This window comes from Oenanthe melanoleuca, chromosome 2 (genome assembly GCF_029582105.1).
Source record: "Oenanthe melanoleuca isolate GR-GAL-2019-014 chromosome 2, OMel1.0, whole genome shotgun sequence".
In the NCBI taxonomy this organism is placed as follows: Eukaryota; Metazoa; Chordata; class Aves; order Passeriformes; family Muscicapidae; genus Oenanthe; species Oenanthe melanoleuca.
Window position 1 is genome coordinate 45,047,201 of NC_079335.1, and position 19,497 is coordinate 45,066,697.

Sequence of the window (19,497 nt, forward strand, 5' to 3'; positions counted from 1 at the left end):
AGACACATGGAAGAGCTGTGGGACTGTGCGATAGGGTTGGGGAGGAGAATGGATTACCATCTCTGACACGGTGTCCAGCAGGAACTTTGAATGGCTCTGCCAGGAAAACATCCCTTGGAAGCTGGGCGATACCTACTGCTACAAGGACCTTGTAGAAAAACCTTTGTCTGAATTAGGACTTAATGGTGGAAGTCTTGGCCACTATGAAACACCAACTTCCTGCAAGGATCTTCCTGGCACAGAAACCAGCAGCCTCAGGGCTGTGGGCTGACCATCTCCTTCCACTCCAAAATAACCATTAAAGTCCAGGATGAACACCCTCCTTTTGTCTCCTTCTTCACAGCAAAAAGCCCTTTCAAAACCAGGCTCCCTGGAGGGAAACTGTGAGGCAGGGGCTCATGAGGAGAGGCTGGGTAGCAAAGTTATCAGCTAACATGCCAGAATAGCTACAGAGAGCAGGCAATGAGTGACCAGCTTATGCCTGTAATAGAAGAGGAAAGAAGGGACCATAGGAGCAAGGACTGATGTAGCTGAAAGGAAAACACAAAGTTTATTGCTTATTCCTTCAGTGTTACAAAGCCAAATGAGGTGCATTTCTAGGTTACAGAAGGCCTGCACCAAGTGAAACACTGACATTGTTGGCTGCAGACAAGCAGCCTTTGTATGCGATGAGGGAGGGACAAGCCACTGACACGTGGTAATGAGCCCAGAACCCGAAGTGGCAAAACAGACAGGGTGGATGTGCTGTGCTCTTCAGTCTTGGTACTCAGCTTTGCACCCCTCGAAGGAGTAAAGCCTACACTGCATAGTGTAGTTATTTCCAGAGCTACAGCCGTGGGACCTGTGATAACAATGGCTGCATCCAGCTTTCAGAGCATGTGCAGACATCGTGTGCTCTGTGCACAGGGAAGTGTGCAGCACTTGGCCTCAGAAACCCAGCAGCCCTCATTTGAAAAGCTGCTGGGAACAAGCCTGCTTCACCAAGTCCAATCACTTGGACTGTCTGCCCCTTCAGGACATCCTCACTCGCTTTAGTCTTTCTCTCTTCAGCCCAGTGATTACAAATGAAGAGGAAAGCAAAGAACAGAGCAAAGAGATGAACCTGGAGAACAGCTGACAGCACTTTTGCTCAGCACAGTGCACTCACATGGCAGGACACAGGTGCCTACAAAGAGAGGGGGCCTAGAACAACTTGATGCAAACAGTAGCCTTAAGCTACTTGTGTCAAAGTGTCCAAGAGAGTGCAATGGCTTTGAGGAATCATCCAGCAATGTCTCACGATCCCCTGCTACCTTCCTCATTAAACCTCGAACAAAGCTGCAGGGTGTGTTAGTGCACTCCAGCTAGGCTTTCCCATGGGGAGAAGGGAAAAGCTGGAGTCAAAGACAGTGCAAAGGGCTGGATTCAGTGCTAAGACTTGAAAATGGCAATAAAAGGAAAAATCAGCAGTTGGAGGGGAAACAGTACAAGCCCCCTTTTGTCACCAAGTAACAGACAAAATTTGGCATAGAATGCTGATGAGATAATAGTAAAGGGCAAGTAAAAACAGTTTCACTCTCCCCCCCTAGCTGTATACCTTTTTCTCTGAAGGTTGAGCACTTCAGTGGCAGGGATGGTTGCCCAGCCAGCTCAGTGCATCAGAAACAGCCACTAGGCTGGCAGGCCAGCTGGAAAGCAGGAAGTGCCTGGAGCAAGCTTTAGAGCCCTCCCAGCACCAGTGGCACAGACAGTTCCCCTAAGTTCCCAGGACTGAACATGAGCACACTGAGAACTAAAAGGTAAAGGGAGCATGATAACAGGTTTTGGCCTCATCACCTTATGACTAGGATTTCAGTATTCCCATAAAGGGCAGGAAGAGCATGGAAGTGAACTCCTGGTGATCTCTCCTTTAATTCCTGATGTGGCTGAGCAAAGCTCAGGTTATCTCCTAAATGCCACTTTAGAGGACGCTTTTCTCAGAAGCAAAGCTGAGCTCAAATGGGAGGCAGGATGAACCCTTGGCAAGGGGACAAGCATTTTCAGTTTTTTGCACCAAGAACAAAGATGTCTCTGTCTGAAATTAGGCCTAAAGACTTGCTGAAAAACCTTTTTGAAACATCTGCTACACCTTACAGTGTAAAATTTTTGAATTTGAGAGGTCTTTTGGGAGTGGGGTGGGTCTGGACATGACACATGGGGGGAAGAGGGAGAATCTAGTGGTGAGAGACAACTTGCTGTAGCAGCAGTAAAACCCATGTGATCTGCATCATAGGCAGGCCATAAAAACACCCGAATCATCCATAATCCTTTAGATATATCTACTTACCAATTATTTTCTCCAACATATTTCACTTCAGTATTGCACTGGTTTCAAGAGAAAGAGGCAGGCCATATGCAGATGCTCTTTGTGGTTCTCCAGCCCACACTTAATTAATTGTGAGTTGCTTTAAAAATAATTTAGGACAGTGCTTCCACAGCACATTGCTGGAGTATGACACAGTTCATGCTTTCGCTTCCCAGAACATGTGCAAAGCTCTCACCTCTGCCCAGCTGTTAACAAAACCCCCACAACCCAGTCTCTGTGCTGACTCAGAGGAGGAAATCAGACATGGGACATTGCTTTTTCTCCCTGCCCACCTCTCCCCTTTCCAGCAATCCTTTTCTCTGTCACCTACTTCTGTTTCAGACCCCTTCAAACGGAGATGTTCATAGTTAATATGTCACGTGAGGAAACTGTGCCAGCTCCTGTGATGGGCAGACAGCTGGGGCTCGCTCTCCGAGTCACACCATTAGTCACGGTGCTGACAGCTTCAGATGCTGAACTTCTCACGCCAGGAAACAAAGTTACCAATTAATTATTTTTAATAAAATAATTGCTTTAATGCAGTATTTAAAATAATTTTTAACATCTGATCAATAACAGTACACAAATATGGAAAATGCTGCACTTTACATAAAAAGTAAAGCTAAGCATTTAATTATACAAAACAATTTTGCCCAATGCCATCAATATCTTGCAAATGACAGTTTCGTCAAAGTACTGCTTTTCTTATATATATATGCTATATATACATATATAAATAATTTACAGCATTCATTTACTAGATTTGTTTACTACTGTTCCAACAAAAACCAACATAACCGATTCACAATTTTGTGAATTTGGTAACCATCTGCAGTGGTTCTGACGGTGCAGAATAGTTGTGTGAATAGTTGCTTCAAGTTTTGAAGCAGCATGCCAAGTAACCATAGGAAGCTTGCTCTTTCAAAGAAAAAGAATTCAGCAGGAAGCCATTCAGTAGTCGGTTAGAGCATGGTGCTAGTAATGTTCTGTGTTTGATCCCTGTGCAGGCTGTTCACTTAAGAGTTGGCCTTGATGATCCTTGGGGGGTCCCTTCCAACTCAGGATATTCTGTGATTCCGTGAATGCAGTCAGTCCTGGGAAACAGCCATGCTATACAGCACTGTGTCATGGAAGGCAACATGTTTGGAGGCTGGGAGAAGGGTGACCCACAAGGTCTTTCCTTCCACCACAAGGCAGTCTTTACCAGCAAGTAGGCAATCTTTGAATCTGTTCTAACAGTCTTTACAATCCAGAGTCCTCTTCCCTGAATGGAAACAAAGCAACTGTCTAAATACTTTCTATTTGAGAAGCTTCCCTGTTACACCACATTAAAGTATTCAAACAATATTCTAAAGCAGTGAATCCTATTCTTTGCAAACATTGCTTCTCTTCAAGGAGAGTCTTCAGTTCCAGAGTTTCAATGCATCTCAACTCTTCCCTTTTTTTGCAATCAGGTTTTGTTAATATCTTTCCACATCTATGCTCAAGTTCAATGCTATTTTTTGTATCCCCAAAATAAACTATTTTTTCTGTTTACCCTCCACTTTTAGAATCTTTTGCTCCTTGTATTTTTAGTAACTCCAAATTTCCCACGACCATCCAAGTATGCCCTAACTACACTGTGTGATGTACTTCAATCACAAGAATGACTGATTTTTCCTCCTTCTCGCAGTTACTATCTCAGAGGAAAGGCTGAGGGCAATTGAGGCAAAGTGTGGGGTAGAAAGAACCCCTCATTCCTTTTCCTTGCTACTTGAATCTCCACAAATGAGCACCCAGTAGTAATTCTAAACCCAGAAAATTTCAGAAGCTGTTGAGTCAGACAGGCAATACATTAGCATGTTTACTGACTGCTGGGTCATGATTAAATACAGTTGCCATGCTATGCTGTGCCATTATAGTGATATTTGTTCCCCTAAATAAGACTGGGTTGTAAGGTGGCACTACACATAGAACAGATGTTGCAGACTCTGGAGTACTGAAGCAAGTGACATACATAAACTAGGGACACTTATCAAGCCCTCAGAGCTTGTAAGACAGTTAAATGCAAGCAGATAGGTGCTTATGTATGCAGCTCAGTGTTTTCACTGGTTTACAGACTGATTTAAGCCAACTGTTATTAAAAACCTTACAGGTGCTAAGTTAGGTATTTAATAAAAATGTTTATCTGTAAACAAGAGTTATCCTTACAACGGATCGTTTTCCAGAAACTGGAATTTCGAGACAGTGCAACAATGCTTCAGTGTTTTCTTTGGCAGTAGACAGCACGGTGAAATGCAAGATTCGAATCACTTCAGAAGAGCACGGTACAAGTGTAGAGAATGCTTCATCTCCCTCTCTTGTTCCATGCAGAATATCAAGTCCCTGAGACAGACACGGGTTACCCTTGGAGAGTGCATCTGCTTCGTAAGGCTAAAACCTGATGATCCAGCAATTCCATTGCCGTTCAAACCCTAAATGGGGGAGAGAGGAAGAAAAAACCCATCAGACATCAGAATTTTATGTAAATAGAAGTTTTAACTAAACTGGTTGGATTATACTGCCTACTTGTATAAAACTAGCCCATTGATATTCAGCTTTCCACGTTGAAAACCGGCAATCCAAAAATCCTTGCACATTAGATACTGAAAAAGACAAAGCAAGCACTTTCCAGCTGATGGCTTATTTCAGTCAAAGCAACCACAAAGTTCTTTCTTCCTTTGAAATTATACTAATATGGTAATATAAATGACTGCCATTTCACTGAAGTCTGCTAAACAGACTTGCAATGAGAAAGGATCAGCAAGCTATGAAGAAGGTACTAACACAGTACCTATACAGAGCCCCAGGTTGTGCACAGCTCCTACTACTGCTTGTTCCAGAGGTTTCCACCTCTTCATGAGGAAAACTGTCACTGTGAAAGTGCACCCTAGCTTTGGAACATGGCCAGGAGAGACTCTCATTCCAGCCATCATCTGTCCTTTAAGGGGGCAACAAACACTCAGCGAAAGCATCCAGATATTCAGAACACTTTATCTGAGCCCATACATCTCAGTCAGCTGCTTTCCTTGGTTATGAAAATACAAATGGTAGGAGATGATGACATTTAGTAGTTTTACATTCAAGCTACTGGAACAAGCAACCCCCACGCTTTCCAAAATGCCCCAAGATTTATTATAAGGGGTGGGGAAGAGGAAGATTACCATGAGCTGCACAATAGACTGGCTACTTATCTTGGAGCCAATCTGTGCTGCACAGCCAGTCTCTTATCACTACTGGAGGGTTCTTGGTAATGAATGTAATTTGTACAAATACGAGTGCTCAGTCTCTGTAACTTCAGCAAGGCAATGCCTGCCAGCATCAACACCACTTGGAGATGGTGTTGCTTGGATGCAGTGTTAACTATATCAATTCTTACCCTAACACTCTCTGCAAGACTTCTGCAAAATGACTTTGCCCACTTTGCTTAGAGAAATCTGTTTAAACCCCCCATTTATTAGAAATGACTACCAGAGCTGGACTACATGTAGCAGCAAATGCTACTGTTGGTAGGGTGGAAGCATTGAAATTTATTAAAAATATAAAGAGATTCACCAGAGAGCACATGCTAGCCAGAGAAAACCCAGGGCACACTGCAGAAATGGAAGCTGTATTTTTTACAAGCAGCACGCAGGGTATTCAGCACCATTTCATTTGCTTTACAGTCAATACTATTAAACACTATGAAATGCCATCATTTGAAACTTTCAGTTTGTTAAATGGCTTGGAACAAATGCGTGCGTGGGGAAGACTGCTGGCCACATTGCACAGAGGGCACTGCTGTCCTGGTAAGACACAAAAGGGTCACAGTTCAAGTTTGTCATATGACAACCCTGAAGGACCCAGGGAAAAGATAGCTCCGCAATGCAGCTGCCAGCACGGGTTGAAAAGGAGGTCAGTCCAACAGGATGCAGCAGAAGGCCCGAGGCAATGTTATAAATGAAACAAACCCCAAGGGTTTTCAGTAACCCAACAGCAATGTCCTTTATAATTCAAAGAACTTTATTGAGGTGAAAGTATTTTCTCTCTAAATAAGTCATTAGACTAGAAGTCTTATCTTTAAAAAGACACCAAACAAAGCCACCTCAGTCCTGTTCACTCTTACAGAAGGGAGACAGACAGCACAAATCCCCCAACCCGCTTTGGAAGCTGTTATAGCTACAAGATGCTACAACAGGGCAGAAACACCAAGCTGCCTGAGTTTGAGACAGAGTTATGGATTTGTTTATTCTTAAATTCTTACCCATCATGCCCAGTGCAGAGCAATATCATGCTGTAATACCACATCCAAAGTCAAATCTTATCCTGGACCCCAGTTTACTAACACAGCCATTCACAGTTCTGAGTTTTCCATAGCATCACTCTGGCTTATCAAAGGTACTGAGCACAGCATTTCAAGGGCCAGGGAGCTCTTTGGCAACCAATAGCTCCTACCACAAGTTAAAAGAAAGTGTCCTTCTCTCAAAATACATGATGGTTTAAAATTAAAGAAGCCAACAGACAGCCTAGGTCATTCCAGTCCAGACAGAGACATGCTGGAGAACCCACTTTTAAGTGAATTTATACAATGCTGAGCAGTATCTCCCATTAGCTACTGTCTTCCACAGTTGTACTGAAACACTGGTTTTTCCTGGCCTTGTTTTGGAATTTGGATCAAGCAGTGATCCAAGATCTGCACATCCCAAAGAACTATCACAGACACCTTTGTTCATGTCCAAGACTTTACTTAAAGAATGCCCAACTCTGAGCTCTCAAGCTGACACAAGGGACACTTTAGGGGAGGATCCTCTGCTTCTCCACTTGAGCCAATTCCTATTGGGCAGGAAGTCAAATTTGTCTGGCCCTAGGCAACAGTCAATAATCCTCTCCTTTAGATCTCACATACCCCTTCCTCAAAAGCACAAAGCTTTTGAGACCTGAAGAACACCAGCCCACTACTTGCTTCCAGACATCTCTATTATGCTCCTCCCATTCAGGCATGTGTCATGCTGTTTTGGGGGATTCTTCACTGTCAGTCTTCAGCATATCCCAAGACAGCTTTCTCTGTCTCTAGGGGAAAAGTGCTGCCTATTTCAACCAGGTCACATATAAGTACAAAGATAAGTAAATAGAAAATGCATCCCTGTGGAATCAATTCTAGCAAAGGGTACAGGCAATCAGCCTGCATCACCCTTCTGCAACATCTAATTATTAGCGCTTTAACTCACAGCTTCTTTTTTTCTTGCTTTTTTTTTTTCTTTTTCTTTGTTTTGTTACCTTGAAGTTGCCTTTCAGTAAACCCTCACCACCCTGCCTTCCTTCCAAAAGGGAAATGACACACAGACAAACAGCCCAGGAGGGCCAACTACCAGTGTAGATTCTGCCAGTCAGCCTGGGTATCACAGCTGACAGACTGTTTGTAAGCCAGGTAAGGCACTACAGCAGTGTAACTGCACCACTGTAAACCACTCTTCCCAGTACTGAGACCACAGATAGCTTAAAATCAGCCCCAGGAAGTCACAAAAGCAGCAGTCCTGCTTTTGAACTATCCTCAGAATTGAGCTCAATCAGCACCTTTTCCACAGCAGCACACTGTCAGTCACCCTTAGAGCCTTTTATGCACACCCGACAGAGATCAATTACACTCACTGGTCTTGGCAGCAGAACACATTGTGGTGCTCCTGCTGTAGTCCCAAGCTGTTGAACAGCCAGTTTCATTCAGAGGCTGCTCTGGAAACCTGTTTAAAGATCTCTAGAGCTCTCTCCAGTGGCTGGATGGAGAATTAAATACCAATTCTCTGAAAAGGCAAGAGTGAAGTTAATACAGAGCCACCACTAGCACCTTATTTCTAGTCAGCGAGGTATCTGGAACTTGGCATCTGCAAGTCTGGATCATGGATACAAGGATTTCAAAACTGCTCAGAGCTATTCTACAGGCCCTGACACAAAGCTCAGAGAGGTCTGCTGACACCTTCCTCCCCACCAAGTTCCAGTCAGGTTCAGTGAGCTGCTCCTCGTGGAGTATATGCTCTCTTCCCAAATTCAATGACTTCACACCAACCAAAATGCTTAAACTCTTGGGAAGGAGACACTTTAAGGGAGAAAAGTGTTCAGTCAAATGTTAAAAAGTCAAGCCAAGTGTTCTCATTTCAATTTTTGGTGTGGTATAAACATATCACAGTTCCAGAGCCAAGATCTCAAGAGAGCAAACTGTGATTGCAGCTCTGCTGCACATTACAAAAATACTACCAGCAGAAGGAAGTAAAGTCATGAGACACTTTTCAATGACATCTCCAAACACTGAAAAATGACAGCTGTGTGCAGCAGAGATGTTGCTGAAAGGTGGTAAGAGCTAGAATTGAAGCATCCAGGTTCAACCCCCATCTCTGTCACTTGTGGTCACACTGAGATCAGTAATATCGAGCATATGCTGTACTTGGTTTCCCAGCTGTAAAACACAGAACACATTCCTGTCTCATAGGAGGAAACAAGGGTTAAAAAACCATTAGCACATTGTGTTCAAGCACTTACCTGAGTCTCCTTCAGCAGCCAGGGAGAAAGGAACAGACCCTGTCAAAATTGTGACATTTTTGCTCGTACACACAAGTGTCTAATCTAGGCCAGAGAAAACACAGTGAAAGAAGTTGATAGCAGTTTGGTGGCAAGCCAGCCTACTGATGCTGCCTATTCTAACAAACCTCGGTCTGACTGAAATACTCCCACATTCACAACACTAAAATGTTACATGACTCAGTATTTATATGATTCTTTTTTAAAAATAAAGTTGGTTGTGTTAGGTTGGGAATTTTATTTGTTTTTTTAACCTTATAGACCGTATAGACCAATGGCTGAAAGACTCAGATCTCTATATCCAGACTGCTTCTTGTGCAGCTGAAAACAAACGTATACTTATGATGTTATCTGCAGCCTACAAAAAAGCCTCAAAGAGCTGTCAGATCTATATAATAGAAAACTCCATTCAATTACACATTTTTCTTCAGATTTCATTGCAACATTCCTACAGGTCCTTTCAAATGTAGGCAACAACATGTTTTACATATTGAAACAAATTACTGTGAATGCAGTGTCAGTTTATTCACTATTATGCCCAAGATTCATGTACGCATGTCACTTCGTATGGGTACATCAGATGCTTAATCTGTACCTGGAGGTAATGAATCCTATACAAATATGTCATGTTAGTTAACAGACAATTATTAAGCTGAAATTTCCTGGCTCTTTGCCACATCATTTTATGCAATGTATTGTCAACTAAATTATAAATCTCTTGACCCTTCACATGTCATCAACATTTGTGCATTACCAATATGTTCAGCCTAAAGCTACAATGCAATTAGTCATTTAAATTGCAGATATCTTTCACATATAAGAAGAATTAAGTTCATCTCTAGCACAGAGAAGGCACGATATGGGCCAATGAACTGTATTTCTGAAGTGTGTGAATGGCAGTTGAGAATATTTTTGCCTTTTTACATGGGGAAAAAATTCAGATCAAGTGTATGGCCTAGACTGACAGGCGCCAGGAAGTTCAGCACAGAAACTGAAACTCTTCAGCTGACAGAGCTGTGCTTTGTTAGGTCTTGAAACAGATAACTAAGATGCTGAAGACATTTTACAATTGCAGTAAATTTAGGTCCCTTCTTCCCCAAAGGTATGACCATATCGTAGAGACCTCAGTTGTCCAAGAGCTCAAATAAGAAACCAGAAATTGAAATCAAGAGTCTGCATACATTAAGCATATGCAAAGTAGGAAAAACCTCACCCTCCAGTATCACTTAATAACTGTGGGCTGAGGGAAGGGGTGACAGAGAGAGAAAGAGACACAGAGAAAGTGAGAGAAACCACTGAAGTGTAGAAAGATTTTGTAGCCTGGTTATGAGCATCTACTTATATAGAAGTAGCCCAATTTGAAGTGATTGCTTTTAAATTAATTTTATGCAGCTTCTAAGAAATTACTGTAGCAGACTATCATGTACCCATGCCAAAGATCAGGCAGTGGCCTCATTCCACAGGGAGTTATCATTTGCTACAGAGCCAATTCATGCCTTTAAATTCACACTTGGACACAGTCACCAATACTGAAGCTGATGAATTGTGTAAGGGTGTTCCCTCATCAGAAGAGCTTATGGCCAAAAAGTGGCAGTAGCTTCTACAGTTACCACTTACAAGAGCATAAACCCCTTCTGGAAATAAAAAGCCATTGGATTGTCACACACCAGGAAAAACAAATCATCTCTTCCCCAGTCACTTGGAAGAGTTGGGTTTACTTCCATTCTGCAGAAATAACTTGTTGCTCAAAGGCTTAGTTCTTCCTCAGTCAACCTAAAGGACACTTCCAAAGCTTAAACAAGCACCGTGTACAGATTATGTTTAATCAACATGCATACCAGCATCCCAAAGTTGTAAAGCAAGAAGGGTAAGTTTAAGTTCTGCTAACAATGATCAGATGTGGAAGACACAAGAGAAGATGACAAGTTCATTTCCTCCACCCACAGTCAATACTAAAAGTGGCACAATGACCACTGTGGTAAACAAGGCATTTCTCCCATTTTTGCTCGCCAAACTTCTTTGCAGAAGGAGAATGCAAGTGTGGACTGCCCTATTATGTGCACAACCCTGGAAGTAGCACATTATTTTAAGTATGTTGGCCAGGGCTAGGAGCCTGACAGAAAGGAAGTACTAGAATGGCTCTGCACTGACCACAGCATATCAGCTGCATGATGTACTTATGTAGCAACTACTTGCAGTAGCTTAAGTTTCCACAGCAAAGCCAGACTACCTGTGACAAGGCAAAACCCACACTTACTAACAGAGCAGCCAGTCTCAGCAGGGGACAGAACAGACACAATCAGTATCTATAAGGAGGAATCTCCTTTGCCATTGGATCTGGCAAAAAGAAAAGACACGAGATGTACGAGATGTCAGTCAGTGGAACCAACCTGGAAGAAAACAAGTGAAGAACCCAGCACCAATAGCACTTTGGGGTGGGAGAGACTGCATCACTACTAAGTACTTAATGTGTTATTATGGAGCCAGAAAAGTAATGCAAAGTAGTCTACCCCAAAAAATTACACAGAAATACAAGTATCCAACTAAGTTTTCCTGTACAAAGTAGAAGACCTTCCCGACCACAGTACTCACAAGGCAACCATAAGTGTAACAACCAGTCTTCTGAGCCTACTTTCAGAAACATCTGTAGACTTTTTTCCTCCCTGTTGCATGATTCTGCACAAATACACAGCTCATGGTTCTAGGTCAAAGATGACCTTGCACCCAAGACACCTCTGAATAGAAGGAAAGAAACTGTAGTCTTCAAATTTCTAAGATTCCAGTTACAGTGAGAATGAGACAAAGCTGTTTCCAAAATGGCTTTGTCAACAGAAAAACAGTAAAACTTAATAAAAAATACAAAAAATCCTTGACTATTTATCAACATTGAAAACATTATGGGATGTGTTACCAACCAGTAAAAGCTATGAAACAGAACAAATAATTGGGAAAATGAGTCTGTGGTTTCAAGTTTACTTTTTTCTTATTTGTTTTAGAAGTGTCCTCCCTTCCCAAGACGAATTAGCCCTACCCTTTAATTCATTACTGTTTACCACATGCCCTCAAACTAGGGGAGGAGGAGAGGTGGGTAACAAACTCACAAAGACACATATAAATCAAATCCAAAGGCCTCTCCCCTTCATTGTATCCAAAAGCATCCAGAGGGATAAGAATGAGAGAGATGAAGATATTGCCACCTCTGGATTACAAGTAGTACCAATTAACACATTTTCACAATAGAGGGATTTTCTTACTAGGGCTTTCTCAAATTACTCTTTCTTAACAATACCATTCAAATGTTAAGTTGCAGTGAAGAAAACATGCAAAACTACCCAAACTAGTGTTTCCAATAAGAAAGGAAAAAGAATTCCCATTATACTAATGCCTTTTCTTTCTTTTATTTTTTTAATTAGGCCTAGAGCATTAGCCTTATTTTTTCATTCCATGATCATCATGGATTTGTCCCTACAGCTATTTAACTTTAGAGATACATAAGCCATCATGGCAACATATAGATTATTCTTTTTACATTGCTTTTAGGTTCTAATTAGTTGACAGGCACTCCTGTGGACAAGAGCTTCTTTCTGTACTTGTTACACTATGAGGTGATGAGGCTGCTGGCAAGCAGACTTCAAGCTGGAAAGCACATGCTTGTGTCACCACATGCTCTAATTACCACATTAAAATGACCCATAATAGGTCTCCTGGAAAGACCAAGTAAAGCACAATTTCAGACATCAAAATAAGATGAACGTGCAGGAACTACAGTGCTCAGCTATCTCAGGAAAAAGACTTTTCAGAAGAGCAGCAAAGCCCAGTGCTGGAGTGTGGAGAGATAGAAAACCTCGGGCTGAAAATCATCCCAGTTAAACACAAATAACCATATGTGGCTAAGTTAGGTTCCATGCTTCCTAAAGTGATGGTGTGAGCCCTTCACATTTACTGCAACAGTAGGCAGCAGATCCAACCAACCCAGTCTGCTGAACTGAACTTTCCCAGTATCCACTGTGTTTTGGTACTGAATAAAGAAAGGCAAATATAGACAAATTTGCTTACAGAGTTTCACTTTTTTAATACATACTGTAACTGACTGTTTCTTCCCTGTCTGCCCTAATACCTTAGGGCTTTAGTTTGCGTCAATAATTGCTCGAAACAATTCCTTTCCTTTAATTATTGCAGTAGGCAACCATAAAAAGAAGCTGTACAGAGCTGACATGGCCATAGGAGACACAAACACTATACAAAGAACATTATCCAAAGAAAGTTAAAGTAGTAGTTAAAAATCTTAATCCAGTTAGCATCAGTGATTTCACTCGATAATGTTAAATATCATTCATATTTAAGAATAATTTCTTCCATCATACCTGTCTACCAAGTTATTAGGCTTAAAAAAAAAATTAAAAAAATAATAGTAAGTCACAGGAGTATTATGCACAGACTTATTTGCCATTGCACAGTCTAGAAGTTCTGGCATTTAAGATTATTTGAGAGCAAAGCTGTCTGTATTTCGTCTGTATTTGCAATTTGAAATGAGAAAGCATATCCTGCCTTTTTAAATTATTCTCAGACAGGTTGCCCAAAAAGATGATTTTAAAGATGCCCAAATGTGTATCAGCCTAAGGCCATATTGTACTTGCTTTCAGTTTCAAAGGCCTCCTTTCATCTCTGAAGAATGGAATGTTGTTTACTGCTCAGGATGTTTTGCCATGTTATCATGAATGTATTACAAATGTTCTGCTTCTTGAACTAGAGAGTGTTTGTCAAAACCCTTCTTAATTCTACATAAGAAGTCTTAAGCCTTTTATAAATCCTGCTCAGATATATTTGGACACTTAAAAACATTTAAATCTAAACATCCGTTTCAAGGATTGCTGTCCTGTGTAATTTCACAAAATAGAAAAAAAAAAGGTCTGCAGAGAAATGCTTTCTGGTAGCACAAAGCCTAAGAACTAGGCACTGGAATGTGAGCTTGCATGCAAGGAACAGAAATAGTTTCACTGTCAGAATTAGTTTCACCTACTGCCCTTACAAATCAGTCTAGTATGGCAACCTATATGAGAAGCTGCTTAAAATACAGCAGGCAAATTTGTGACAATGGAATGTTATCAAGGTCTATGGTCAGTTTTAGGTGTGTCATGTCCACATTCTTTTGAAGTGGCAAAGTAAATAATGGATCACCAGCTTTCAACAGCGACACTGTTATCTGTCTCGATTTGGCATAATCTCATGAAGCTTTTAATAAAGCAGACATACCACAGATGATGAGAAATAACTGAAAAGTACTTAACAGGCAGACTTGTTAAATATTCAGAAACAAATCCGGCAATAATTACAGAAAACCACTACGAAGAACAGGAATAGTTACCTGATAGAAGCTTGGGGGAAGATGAGAAAAGGATGGGGAAAACTGTTCTTGTGCTAGACTGATTTTTTCAAGTTTTTCCAGTGGTATTATAAAGAAAAAAATAACCATGCATTTAGCTTCATGTGAAAGTGCATTAAAAAACTTCAAAGAGAAGAAAAGCTTCTCAAAAGATGTGAATGCTGCTTTCTGCAGCTTGTTTAGAGACAGATTGCTTCCCTTCACTTGTGGTTAACAGGGAGTATTCAAAGACCTAATTCTGTATTCATGTCAGGGAAAAAACAAGTTAAAAATTCACTGAAACAAGTCTATTTCACCTGCTCAGTGAGGCCTCTTGTCACAGTCCAGATGAAGAAAAAAACCTACAGGACAGATCCCACCACTGTCTCAGTTACACTGCAAATAACTGAGGACAGCGTTCTCCCAGACTCCACTATGCAAAAATGGCAGGGTATTTTCAATCCTACCATCTATTTAAGCTTCCCAGACAACAAGAATGAAAAAGACTTAAGGTTCATCAGACAGGACAACTTTACCACCACTGCCTCCACACAAGAGTTACTTTCCAGACTCCTGCTCACTGTGATTATATCAGGCCAACCAGCCTGACATATATTGAGACTTTTTGATAAAGGGGCAAAACTGTCAGTAACACTAATTTCTCCCATCTCCAGCAAAGATGATGACCTCTAACAGAAGTAGCCAGTCTCCTCAGAAAGGACTTCTGCAGCCACAAATGCTTCCCAGGTACTGGGAGCAGTTACTTTTCAGCACATTAAGAGATTTGCCCAGAAAAGATTTGTTAAAAGCACTTTCAATATTCAACGTGAGCCATAGAAGACAATCTGGCTCATGAAGGAAGTAAACAGTCTTACTGACTTATTTACTGCTTTTTTGGAAGAGCCTAGCCAAGGTGAATTCACAGAATATTTGAGAAGAGCATTGTGCATGGATAAATGTCCATAGTCAAATGTCAAACCAAGAGTCATTTCAAAAGCCATCTAAACCAGGCATTGTGAGTTCAGCTAAGGGGCCATGACAACTACCTGCTGTGGAAGGCCACCACAGCTTAGCTACCCTCCACTACAGATGGGAAATCATTTCATTCAGTCCTTTACACACAGCCCTCTTATGCACAGTCCTTCCTTTAACACACAATTACATACTCCCATCAAATTTACCAGAAACAATCCTTTCAAGCACCTAAGACACAAACTAGCTTTTTTACAGAATGCAACAAATTATTTTGTGTGAGAATTCTCACTTCTTCCTACAGGGAAAGATAAATATAATTCAGTTTGAAGATGTAACACCATGCAAGTCATTGCAAGCCACGTCTGTACCTCGAGCCCAGATCCAACGTTTGATGAATCCAATGGTCTTTTCTTCCTTGGCCCAATGGCTGCCAAAGCTGTGAGGTTAGCTTCTCTTTGTTGCATCTGTGCTAATTCCAACTGTTGCATCTAATTTAAAAAGAAAACATCTACATTAATTATGATACACATTATGGTAAAGGTTTTCTTTTTAAAAGTTTCAGACAGCTCTGTAGCTCCTACAGAAATGACGTGTTTCACAGCATTTTTCCCCTTTTCCTGCTCACTTTTGACAAATTCAGTACTCAGTAATGCTTGGAGCCTTATGGACAGCACTGTGTAAGTAACACCTTTCATGGAGACCACACTGTAGTATCAATGCAGCCTTAACACAAGCCTTGCAGCTGCTTCCTTACATCATAAGGTTTTTTGTTTCTAGTTAACAGAAAATCTTGGTTTAAAAAGCTGGATTAGTATTAAAAATTGAAGTTACCAGATTATATATTTATTCTTATTTCAAAATCTCAATTCCTGACTACACAAACAAGATCCCAAATATCCTCTATCACCCGAACCCAGCACTTAATACTGCTATTGTGAAACATTGTACTACTACCCAATTTAACATGAGTCTTATTCTTGTATTTTGAGATATATTCTATTCAATAATTATCGATGCTAGCTGCTCTGGAGCTGAACCCAGTGAAATCTGCTGACAGACTTACTTAGATCAGCCACCTTGCTAATACAACCACACTGCTTCCAGATCCACCAGCTGTCCAGCTTGGAGCATGGGTGCAGAAGGAAGGCTTTCCAAACACAAACCTCTTGTTTGATGTCAACCCCAGGATGATCTGACCTCAACTAGCTTTGTAGCCCACATCCTCCCCTTTCCCTGGACTTAGAATATTGTTCAGATGGGGATTCTCAGCATGGATGTGTGTGCATGTCTTAAAAAAATTAAAGTGCAACCACACCATGGGTAGGAAAGTATCCAAATCTCTTCCTCTCCCCGATCATAAACCCAATGAATTACCTGGACTTCCTCATCCAGTCAGTACAGATATCCTGCTTACCAAGCATGCAACACTCTATGATTTTGCTTGCCTTTCAGCTCTCAGAGATCCCACTTGGAGAGGAGAAGAGCAGCTGATAACAACTGAGCTTGCAGCACCTACATGGTCCACAATAAGTCCCCTACTTGCTTCCACTTAAATAAAGATGAATCCACAACAAATACTTTGGGGCTCAGAGGGAGTGTTTTGGGGAAGGGAGCTTTTGGCTGGGTGCATTCTGGGTGGATGTTTTTACAAGCCTTATTTACATCATATAAGTAGGCTTTAGTGATGGCAGCAGCTTCACATCAAGTACTGCAGCAACTAGGCTACTTAAATAAAAACAGTATTTCAAGGCAAGATCCCTAGAAGGACAAACTGCTCAAGGTTTTTCAGCAGAAATCAGGGAAAGCAAGATTTTAACAAATATATTGAGAATAGAGTTTTGGAGGGGTTGTATGTTTCAGTTTTGAAAACAGCACTATTTGCAAGTCATCTTTGATCATCCTATGTAGGCTTTTATTGTAGTAGTATTTCTTCACACAGTAATACTTTTTCAGTGCTAGGTACCATCATTCACTTACCACACACACTATTCTTGCTTTTGTGTGCAGTGTACACAATTAAAACCTTATTTATCAAAACTCACTCAATTCAGTCAGCTTGTTTTTTATCCAAATATACAGGATTGCTTTCAAGAATACTTTACAAACTATAAACTATAACTAGTAGGATTTTGCAACGGAGGTTAACTCCTGCCAGCCTACTAGCATAAAATGTTTAAGATAAACTTTCCTGTAATCTCATACATAGATTGAATCTCGTATCTTTATATTCAGTGACACACTCCAATCAGAGCTGAGGGAAAGTACAAAAAGATTTAAAAACTGAAACTTCACAAAGTGTGAAAGATTGAGGCTTAGAAGCTACTTAAGCAGGATCAATAAAATGCTTAGAGTTTTAAATCTCAGCAATAAAATGCTGAGATTTTTTGGCAGAGGAAGATGCTGACTTCCAGCCTCAGCTGCCCAGGTCTCCAACACCTGGAGCTACTCTTCTTTAGAGCAGCTAAGGAGCATCCCAGCAGAAGCAAGCACTCCTTCCTGCCAGCAGTGTAGCTCAGTCATCATGGTGGTCACATGTACACCACAGTCTTCTTGCCATGAGAAGGGGCATTGCAGCATGCCATGGACACAGCACCCCTCTGGGGAAAGATTAAACTCCTAAAGGCTCCAGTGCAAAAGAACACCAGAAGGGGAAAGATTATTTGCTTTAATTTAGGAACCATTACACTCAAAGTAAAACAACTTTTAAAACCATTAAACTTAAGACAAAGCAAAACAAACCAAAAGCCTTTATTGGTGTTACTGTGTGCTTCCATCCCTGGGAATCACTGGAAAACATATCCCCTTTCTCTCTCAACCTTACAAAACACACCTACCAGCTATACTGCAGTTAGACTTGTCAAAAATGTGTGGCTGCTGAACAGCTCTGGCTTGAGGCAGCACTGAAATAAGCCCCTCTCTCCTTTTTACGGCTGTTGTTGATGGGCAGCCATGGTCAAGTGTGAGGACAAATAGAGCTACAAATTAAGTACCAAGAGGGCTTTGGGCTGGCATCAGCATGGGGTGGAGGAGACTGGACAGGTTGAGGCTCTCATGGTGGAGCATCAGGATGTGGCTGAGGACTGGGCACTGCCCTGGCACCATCACCATTTACCCCACAGAATTCAAGAGGACCAAGCGTGCTGCTGGCACAGACACACTGCAGGAGGGAGCAATGCTGCAGGAGGGCAGTGCTGGCAGAGGTAACAAAGGAGAGGATGACACTTGGGGGACTGTATAAAAAAGATGTGCTTTCTAGAAACAGAACTGATGCATGTTTGACCAGGCAGTTCCCAAGACAATGCTGGAATCGCACATCATCACCAACATCTGCTCTCTCCAATACATTTTCCACCTCCTAGATAGTCAAAGGACTTTTCAAATCATACAGAATATCACTGGGGGTTTGGAGCAAAAGAAAAAAAAAATCATAGTCTTGTTACGTTCTACACATCTCAGGGATTTTTCTGGGAGCATAATTAAGACAAATGAATTTAAACACTCAATTTCTATAATGGACTCAACAGATCCCCATTAAGTGATATGGGCAGACATCCAAATTGCCCTGCTGAAGCCAGCAAAATCATCTTTTCATCAAGTTTTGTTCCATTAAAAATTGCAGATTAAATGTCTAAACATAGTGTGAGCAGTTAGAGGCACAGGATAAGGAGAAGATAGGCAGATAATGTCAAGAGACACCCAAGGATACTGGCTGGCTAACTACTGCCAAATTTTCCTAAACAAGATTAGGAAAGAGCAAGAGGTGACTATGTGGAGTCAAATCTTTCTTTAATGGTTAGTTTTGTAGCACGTAAGTTAGGGAAGAAAGATCACTGCAGTAAGGGACAGTAAAAGTAGTATATACATTTTATTAAAATATGGCATAGAGAAGCTGCATAGTTTCTCTTCTAGAGGTCAGTTTTCTTCTCATTGATGTCCTTGAGTACAACAGGATACAAAGAGAACTGTCACACCAAGGTGAAATCATACCATCATACCCATGTTGAAAACATATGTATCTTTATCCTTGAAGACTGAAGTGTGTGATGGCAATTCCAGAGGGACAGGGGGGAGTTGCACTGTACATCAGACCCCCAAACTAGCAGGCTGCCCCTCAACCTGACCTTAATCTGCTGGAAGATGCTGCTCTTCCATCACAACACAAGAACCCAACGCATCCTCTATTCAAAATTTGTTCCCCAAGAAGGGCATTAAGAGGGGATGGGTTCCAGGCAAGTGGCAAATGAATGTTCATGCTTCTTTCCCCCCTCTT

The 19,497-nt window shown here is 41.4% G+C and overlaps 1 protein-coding gene across 1 annotated transcript in view; it reads right to left on the minus strand.

The window, feature by feature from the left end:
- Positions 1–2,860: 2,860 nt before the first annotated feature.
- Positions 2,861–19,497, minus strand: part of TAF4B (TATA-box binding protein associated factor 4b) — a 70,880-nt gene continuing 54,243 nt past the window's right edge. The window contains 2 exon segments of the mRNA XM_056485466.1: positions 2,861–4,776; positions 15,596–15,715. Coding sequence (XP_056341441.1) covers positions 4,612–4,776; positions 15,596–15,715 — 285 coding nt within the window. The 3' untranslated portion in view covers positions 2,861–4,611.